The sequence below is a fragment of the Chiloscyllium plagiosum genome, chromosome 16, assembly GCF_004010195.1.
Source record: "Chiloscyllium plagiosum isolate BGI_BamShark_2017 chromosome 16, ASM401019v2, whole genome shotgun sequence".
Lineage (NCBI taxonomy): Eukaryota > Metazoa > Chordata > Chondrichthyes > Orectolobiformes > Hemiscylliidae > Chiloscyllium > Chiloscyllium plagiosum.
This window is the reverse complement of record NC_057725.1, coordinates 46,550,252-46,559,809: the sequence shown is the minus strand read 5'-3', so window position 1 is coordinate 46,559,809 and position 9,558 is coordinate 46,550,252. Positions and strand designations below refer to the sequence as shown.

The following is a 9,558-nucleotide window of genomic DNA, read 5'->3' as shown; positions in this document are numbered from 1 at the left end:
TTTGCACTGATTCCGTACGAATGTGTACATCCTAGATGGTCAGCAGTTCCCCATAAGAGAAGTCATAGCATATTTCCATTAACAGGGTAGGTATAAAAACTCATAGCAACCAGGAAATTCCTGGCTATTATTCCTCAGTCAGTATTTTAAGATGAAACATTAGGATTTAAGTTATCAGTTTCCTCAATGAGTAAAGCTACAATGTGAATTGCAACTTAACATATTGATCTCAAGCACCAAGTTAAATGAGTCTGTTGCTCATTCTTCCTCAGATGGGAGCGATACGTGAGGCAAGGAATCTGTTCTCTATCATTTTCCCCAAACTGGAAGTTATGTCTTTGGTAATGTGAAGGAAGAAGAATAGAAATAAAAGTTAAATAACTTGCTGATATTTATTTTCTGGTCTTACATTTAGCAGTAATATTTGGAAAAGAATATGCAGTTCATTCTGTGCCTCTATTTTGAAGTAAACAGGATGATTCAGACCAGTATGTCATATTCTGCAGTTTTTCTGGTTTATTTTCCTTATTTGAGGACTTAGATCTCAGAATGAAAGAATGCCCTGATAAATGGATTAAATAGAAAAAGGATGAAATAGAAATTCTTCAGTAAAGTCCAGCATGTTTATTTACATTGCTAAGCAATTATAGTGCCCTGTCGATGGCCATTTCCACAGGATTTCCCACAATGGCAGCTGTATGACAATTTTCATGTATTGTCATATTTTTGTCCCTCATTTCCTGGCTTATGTTTTTGTAATGCCATGAATCGTTTGTCCCTAAACAGGAGTGGATATGTGAGCAGATCTAAACTGCATTCCTGGCACACTCCGTTCCAGCTAAAAAAATCTCTCTCTTGCCATTTAAGGAAATGGAAACGTAAAGCAGTCATGCATGCAAATACTGTGTGTATGATTTTTTTGCTTTTTTTTTAAACCTCTGCTATGGGCAGAATGAGTTGTTATTTTTAACTCATTGGAATTCTTTGAACATGTAAACAATCGATGAAGCAGCTTATTTTCAAAGTGATGAATGGAGTTTAGTAATGCAGCTGAAGATGATCCATTGTGTAAGAGTAACACGTTCTTGTTATGCTTTATTCATTACAAATTTATTAGTAAGAACAACTTATTAATAAATATGTAACTCTTACCCCAAATCTTATTGCAATATGAAAACTGACCCTCATGCTTCATTACTTTAATAATTATAACAGTTCTTGACCGCTTTCTCTTATGAAGTATTATCCAACTGTTATTTTCTCACTGCGTTGCAGAGTTATAGACATTTTTGAGTTAATCTGGTAATACAGATACATATGGTCCTAAATTGCATGTGGCACATCCACATTGTTAACACAATCTACTGAGAAATCTATCACAGTAAAATCTTTCATTAAAAGGGCCCGTACTGGTTTAAACACCCATTCCTGTAATCTGACTTAAATTGCGTCATACATAGAAATAACCAACTTTTCTATTGTTTTTGTGTTCGACTGTGTTTTTCATCCAGTTCTAGTCCCTTGGGCCATTTATATCTTCAACTGCCTACTCCATTTCTGACTGTTCCAGAGTGAGTTAACCACCATCTCACAATGACTTCAAAGGAGCTGTCTTCACTCCGTGCCTGGTGCGTGATATTCCGCGGCTGGTATCTGCAGTTGATCTCATGTCTCCTCTTGAGAACAGTCTAAAGTGGAGAAGTTGCCCTCCGTTTCCAGTCCCATGGAGCCATTTTTGAGGATGCTGTGCAGAGGTTCCTGATTTTCATCATTCTCTTCACCTTCCAGAGCCCTGGCAGCCCTTAATTCGGCTGCCCCTTCACCTACCAGTGTGACGCCATCTGCGACACTTGGTGGGCGCTTTGCAGGATTATGGTCATAGGAAAGCAGTTTAAGCCTTGAAAGGTGTTCCATATTAGGGAACTCAGTGATTTTATTTTTGTCCACATCAAGGATTTCTAGAAATTCCATTTTTAGTAATACCTTCGGGAAGTCCTCGAATCTATTTCCATACAACCAAAATCCACGCAAATTTATGAACCTAACCAGATCCTCCGGTAAAGTCTTTAGCTTGTTGTCTCCCATCTGGAGTGACCTCAGACTGGGCATATTAATTAGCTGTTTGGGAAATTTTCTGAAATAGTTGCTCTCTATCCATAGACACCTGAGATTTTCTAGATTCCTAAACTCTGGAGGAATTGTCATTAATCTATTGCTACCAAGGTAGAGCCGGGTTAGATTTTGCATATTGCATATAACTTTAGGCACATCCTCAAATTTGTTAAAGTCCAGTGCTAGAATCTTTAAGTTGACCAGCTGCTCAAACTCATTGGGGAGATCCCTCAACTTGTTGTTGCTGATGTATAACTTCTCTACATGTGTGAACGAGCAGATCGGAACTGGGAGCCTCTTTATCTTCTTGTGGCAGGCATCCAGCATCCTGTCAGCCATTACTTCATCCATGTCGGTTGAAACGCAGCTCAGTTCATCATCAGGGCTGCAAGATAAGACAGAAGCAACCTTCTGAAATGCACTCCCCATTTTCATTCTTGGAGGTCAGCCCTCCCTACACAGGACAAAAGAAAAATCAGAATTGAAAATTTGTAACATCGATTATCAGAATACCCATTTGATTGAAAACAATATCATACAGTGCTGTACTGCACTTACAAGGCAACGACACCATGCAATTGCTTGGACAATATGAACTGCACAATGACAAAAGTAGAAGATTATTGATAATGAGAAGAAAAATGAGCCAATTTTAGTTCATTCATCATAAATTAGTTTATGCTAATTTGAACCCTGTATTCCCTTTTCTATTCTCATCATTTAAAGTACTTTCTCAGATGTAGGTTTGTTAAACTTAATTTCGTATATGACTAGAACATCGCCTCTCTGAAACTTAGGATTTGAAGACCTGATGAGTTGTGGGGTCAAATTGTGTGTCAAATCACAGGCACTATGTTCAGTGCCTACCCATCCTAATTTTACTAATGGCAGGGAGGGCATTGAATACATGCCAACTCTTGGGCTAAATGAAGCACTCCAATTGTTAATTTATGGTCATTTAATGGCCTCCCCACTGCTGTAATTTTATGGACAATGAACGTGGCCAGGACCAACTGTCCCACCTGCTAGGTCTCACTAGGTGAACTGGTGGCCTGACAAGGTACAGCATGCTGCCTTTATAGATCCTCTGTGCCTATCAGATGCAAAACCCACTGTGGCTTTCCTATTCCTTCCCTCCTCCTGTCCTTTCCATCTTTGCCCTAACTCAGCAAGGCCTTTAGGACTAAAAACAGTCCCACAAGTGTCCACCAGTCTGAATGTTAGCTGTTAGAACCAGGGAGTTGTCAGAAATTTCACAGCAGCTCTTAGAGGTTCACTTCTTCCTTCCTTGACAATGGTTGAGGACTCACCTCGAGTCAATGAGTGGCTTAGGATGTGTCAGCCATGCTTACCCTAATAAGCTCCAAATCTACACATCTCATCTTTTTCATAATATCTCAGACCTCAATATGTCATGATAAACTTTCCGACTCTTTGAATTATCTCTCAGTTTAAATATTATCTTTTTGTCTCAATGACACAAAATTAATAGATTAATCAAATTGTAGTTTAATACAACTTCATCACACCTTTCCCTACCTTGTGGTCTATTGTTTAGATTGTACATGATTTGAAATATTCTGGTGAGAATGAATCCATCAACAATATTTAGTTCTCTCACAAAAATTATCCTAAGCCATTTCGTTACTGTTCATGGAATACGTATGTTGCCCATTATTCCTGCCTATTTGTAGGACTTAAAACTATTAAATTTCATCTGCCATTAGGCTGATTACTCATATACTTTGATCACCTGATTCATATTTTTTGGTTTGCCTCTTCCAATTCTATTGCTTTCTACTAGTTTGCTATCATCAGCAAACTTGACCAATTTATATTAAGTTTCTGAATGAAAGTAATTTGGTGTAAATTAGAAACAATAAGAAGGCTTAGCTCTAGAACATGCTATTTGGAATCTCACCCATTTCCATATAATTCCACATAACAAAAACTTATTAATATCCAACCTTTAACTGCTGTTTTGAAAATCCATTCTTGAGCTTTAATCTGAATCCACACATCTTGGAATTTAGACGAATAACATTTTGGTTAGAACGTTTGAAACATCTTTTATCTTTTATTAGGAATATTGTAATCATCTGCATAGAGCTTTCCACAGGATGTTCCTTTTCCAATCCAAGTGGACTTGTGTTGTAATTTCCAAATTTATTCCTAATAATTAATTCCATTGTTTTACACCAGATTGAAGAAAGATGGTGAATCTGTAGTACCTCATGTCTATTTAGTTTGCTCATTAGTAAGTTACTCACACGTCAACCTTGTGTCAAGTGACTACCTCAAAATGTCTTGCCAGTGATGAGCAGGCATTTCTGCTGGGTAGCATCAGTTTTTGTTCAGTATAATTCATCCAAAAAAGCCAAGCAAGTACAAAACATTGAATCATAAATATAAATCGAGTTCTGTGACCTTTTGTGCTACTTTAAAAGCTATACACCAGAAAAACAGCCCTGTTCACAACATTGCCAAGTCCCTATAATAAATTATTCACTTGTGAGATTCTGTGATTGGTAATCATTGGAGGCTGTTAACACAGATTCTTAAAATGTAAGGGTTATTTGAGGAAAAGGCACAAATAAGCACATTTTAAAGCCTTTCCAATATTACTTTTATTTAAAGTATCCAAAATTTTACTACTGGATGCCAATGATACCAGTATATGGCTCAACATAGCTTTAAAAGTGACTTTCATACTTAAAAGCGGTGGGCTAATCCATTTTGACTGAAATAAACTTAGTTTAAGCACTTAATAAAGTTGCACTAAGTTACTACTCCTACATAAAACAATGTTTTTTTAAATGCAACGTTTTTTAAAAAGTCTTAACATGCTGCAGGGTTGGAGAAGTTCATGGTAGAGCTTGATTGGAAACTTGAGGAAAAACAACTTCTGAAATCAAACCCAATTTTGAGAACAATTTGCATCTTTTTGCCCGAAGGGGAAACTCTCGACCCTTCTCCTGAGACTGTCTTAATGCTTTGAGCTAAATGAGATCTAATCTCTGGGGAGGAAAACTGCAAAATACCTCAAAGGCCAGAAATCTGAAAGTAATCCAGAAAGTGCTAGAAATACTCAGCAGTCCAGCAGCATCTGTGAAAAAGGAAACACAGTTAATGGACTGAATCTTATGGTTTATTGTCTAAGTGCCATTGTGTCAATTTATTTAGAGAGTTTTCACCACATTGACTAGTGAAATTTCAGACTTGTCTTACCAAAATCACCTCTTTAACTATCTATCCAATCTTTATCATTCCCTTTAGTTCAATTTTATCCTCACTTTACCATGCACCATTCTCACTACAGCTGAGCACTCAGCAGATAACCACCAAATGATGGCACTTCCTTGTCCTGTGCCATATTCAAAAGGCCACTATTTATCCAGGCAAACACTGGCAATCCAGCATTGTCTCTCACTGGCAATAGAGTGGCACAGCACCCACAAAGCCATGCTGCCCATGATATATAGCCGGTATGGCTGACACTCACTCACACATGCAATCCCAATCTCTCACCTTATTGTTTAATCATCGAACCACACAGTTCACTTCTCCTTGGCTACAGACAGCATTCCCTGTAACTGTTTTACTGGTTCCATGGGCCTTTGATGCCCATGCACAGAAGTGACTTTCTGGAATTGGAGGTCAATGCTGTGATTGGCATTGCCAAGGCCAATTGTTGTCTGTGGAAGATCAAATTGCTGCCATTCCACCTACACCCTAGAAACCTTGAGTTTCATCGCACTTGCATCTTTGTCTCTAGCTCTACACTTGCCTCTGCTTTCCTCTCCAGCCTTGACTGTCCTACCCTCTGGTTTTCCTCTGCTGACCACACAGATTCTCTGTGTGCTGTCTTTAATGATTGACAAACCCCCAGAGCTGTATTTGCCCCTGGACATGACTCAAGCATTTCCCTGAGAATGCCTTTACAGTATCCTGACAATTGCCCTGACTGCTTGTACTGGTCCTACAAGATTGACCATTGCCCATTCTCTGGACTGTAGTTGGACATATGCCCTGACTGTGACTGGCTGAGTGCAGGAAAAAACCATAGCCAAGCTCCTGGACAGTGTGCAAACTGTGGTGATAATGGAAGGTTCTGGTAAACCTTAAGATAGTGGCCTCTCCTTGACTGGACTGAGGACTCACCCCCTTGCAAATTTTGATGTAGTCAATTGGTTAGATATATGTGCAGAATATTTCCCATGCAGGCAGTTGGCATATACAGTTGGTGTTCGATTGACATCTTGATGTAGTGTACAGCAAGATGTTTGACACTCCCCCTTGACCCATAAAGCCTGGGATAGGGCTCCACTGATGAGCATGACAAGATTCTCTGGCTATCTATACATACAGTAAGTCAGTGCAGAAGTGCTACGGATAGCCTTTTGGCTCTGACTGAGGCACCAACATGCTAAGGCAGGGCAAGGTGAAGTGTGGATACTGTGAGCATGTAGGTAGGCTTTATGTGAGCAAGCACTCAGAGAATAGCCAAGTGCCTTGAAATGCAGCCTGGTCCAATCCATGAGTTGGGTGCCTGTCCTGATGGACAAAGTGAGTTGCAATGCTAGTTGCCAGTGCCTCCGACAATGCAGGTCTGTACTTCCTCAGCATCCCACAAGTAGGTCAGATTGGTGTAATGAGGGGTTGGCATTTCTCAGACACCAATGGCCAAGAGTGCATGTAGCCTGTATCCTAAGATGCAGGTTAGTGCTGAGCAACATGAAGACTCCTTAAAGCTGGAGGCAAGCTGAAGTCACCATGTACCCGCTCTAATTTCAATTTTGAGATTTCTCAATGTCTAGCTGTTCAGCATGTTTGCTAAGATAGGAAGTTGAATATTAATGAGGTGTTAACAAGGTGCTTGATATATACAGGTAGTCCCCAGATTGGAAACAAGGTTCCATTCTGAATCTATTCACAGACCATTTTGTATGCAAGTTGAAACACAATGCAGGGCAACATAAAGTAGCCACTCATAAATGCAGGAAATGTTCATGTATCAGATCTTTAAAATATAGGATCACAACTGTAAGTAAGAGCGTTTGAAAATCAGATATTCATAAATTAGGGACCCCTTGTAGTCTAAAATTTAGAGTACAAGAGAAAGTTAGCCAAAAATATAAAAACAGACAAGAAATTTTTCTTTAGGAAGAGTTGGTCCGACAGAACTAGTAATGGATGACATAGAGCTGATAGACGAACTGAACAGATATGTTGCAATGATCTTCACTGGAGAAGATACAAGGAACATTCTGAAAATGGCTGTATATCAGGGATTGAAAGTGAGGGAGTAACTCAAGAAAATTCCAATTACTAAGAAAATTGTTGGGACTGCAAGTTGACAAGTCCTGATGGATTTCATTCTAGGGTCCCAAAAGAAACAGATGGTGAAATAGTTGACGCTTTGATGCTAATTTTCCAAAACTCAGATTCAGGGAATGTTCCTTTAGATTGGAAAATAGCTAATGTAACTCTTTTATTCAAAAAGTGAGGGAGGCAGAAAACAGGAATCTACAGATCAGTTATCTTAATACTTACCACAGTACTTATACGATGGTATAACAGGGCACTGAGTAAGTCCAAGGTAATTGGACAAAGCTGAAACTTAATTTTTCTTTGACTAATTTATTGGAGGTCTTTGAAGAACTAGCTTGTGATTTAGATAAAGGGGAACCACTGGATGTACCGCACTGAGATTTCTAAAAGGCATTTGATAAGGTACCACATTAAAGATTATTGCAGAAACTAAAAGCTCATGGTTTGGAGTAATATATTAACATTGATAGAAGGCTGACAGGCTCGCAAGAAGCAGAGAATAGAAACAAGCGGATCTTTTTCAAACCGGTAGGATACTGTCACAATGTTGGTCTTTTTACAAGGTTACTATGTCCTTGGGGCTTTAACTAGGCTGGGTTGAGAGGTTTATTGGGGTCCTTTTTGTTTACCCCTAACTAGTAATGCCTCCATCCTAAGGCTTTCATGTCTTTAAAAATGGTATAATCAAAGGGGAGTGGCCAGCCAACTGTGTAGCTAGCCTTCATTTAGACTAGAGTTTTTGGTTCAGTACAGCAGCAGTGTGTGTGAGGAAAGGCTGTTGGTTCTCTTCCTCCTTCTGCCCTTCTGACTGTGTAACCTGTAAGATATTTGTGTCATTTTTACTCTTTGTCCTAAGGGATGTGTTTATGGGACGGTTGCAAGTATTTTCGGAACAGCATCATTAGGTCTGTCGGGCTTTGGATAGGATAAGTTATCCGCTAATCTATTTTCTGTTTTTCGTATTTCATTCTGTAATTTTTTAAAGAAATTCTGTTTGTTTAAAACCTGGCAGTCGTATCAGCTAATTCACTCTGGGAATATCTATTATATACTTACCTAAAACAAATAGCAAAGTTACAGTCTGGGTTACCTGATTAAATATGTTTTGAGGAGTTAGGCCTGGTCCATAACAATACCATGAGTGGTGTACTGCAAGAATAAATGCTGGGGCCTCAAATTTTTATGATTTATGTAAATGATTTTGATGAAGGGATTTGAAGGTATGGTCACTACATTTGTTGATGACACAAAGATAGGTAGGAAAGTGAATTGTGAAGAACCGTAAGGCCTACAAAAGGATATAGATAGGTTAAATGAGTGGGCAAAGATCTGACAAATGGAGTGCAATGTGGGAAAGTGTGAATTTTCTTTGGCAGAAAGAATAAAAATAAGCATTTTATCTAAACGATGAGAGATTATAGAACTCTTGAGATGCAGAAAGATCTGGCTGACTTAGTGCATGGATCACAGAAGATTAGTATGCAGGTACAGTAAGTAATCAGGAAAGCTGATAGAATGTTATGATTTATTGCAAAAGAAATTGAATATGTAAATAGGGAGATTATATTTCAGTTACACAAGGCATTAGTGAGACCACATTTGAAATACTGTGCACAGTACTAGTCACTGTACTTACAAAAGGTTATTAATGCATTGGAAGCAGTTCAGAGAAAGTTTAGAAGGCTAATACTTGGAATGAGTGGATTGCCTTATGAGGAAAGGCTATTCAGGCCAGGCCTATATCCTCTGGAGTTTAGAGGAGTTGAAACTGATTTAATTGAAATATACAAGGTCCTTGGTGGACTTGGAGAAAGTGAGGACTGCAGATGCTGGAGACCAGAGTTGAAAAATGTGGTGCTAGAAAAACACAACAGGCCAGGCAGCATGCGAGGAGCAGGAGAATTGACGTTTCGGGCATAAGCCCTTCTTCAGGAATGAGGTTGGTGTGCCAAGTGGCTACTTGGCCCGCTTGACACACCAGCCTCATTCCTGAAGAAGGGCTTATGCCCGAAACGTCGATTCTCCTGATCCTCGGATGCTGCCTGACCAGCTGTGCTTTTCCAGCACCACATTTTTCAACTCTGGTCTCCAGCATCTGCAGTCCTCACTTTCTCC

At 39.2% G+C, this 9,558-nt stretch overlaps 1 protein-coding gene across 2 annotated transcripts in view; it reads right to left on the bottom strand.

Annotated features, from left to right (window-relative positions):
* Positions 1-604: 604 nt before the first annotated feature.
* The window catches only part of LOC122557863 (leucine-rich repeat-containing protein 10B), a 32,064-nt gene continuing 23,110 nt past the window's right edge, over positions 605-9,558 (bottom strand). Inside the window, exon 2 of one of the 2 annotated variants that reach the window (XM_043705999.1) lies at positions 605-2,566. In XM_043705999.1, coding sequence (XP_043561934.1) covers positions 1,666-2,547 — 882 coding nt within the window. In that variant the 5' untranslated portion in view covers positions 2,548-2,566 and the 3' untranslated portion in view covers positions 605-1,665. The remainder of the gene's footprint in view (positions 2,567-9,558) is intronic. The other variant, XM_043706000.1, reaches the window with a different exon arrangement.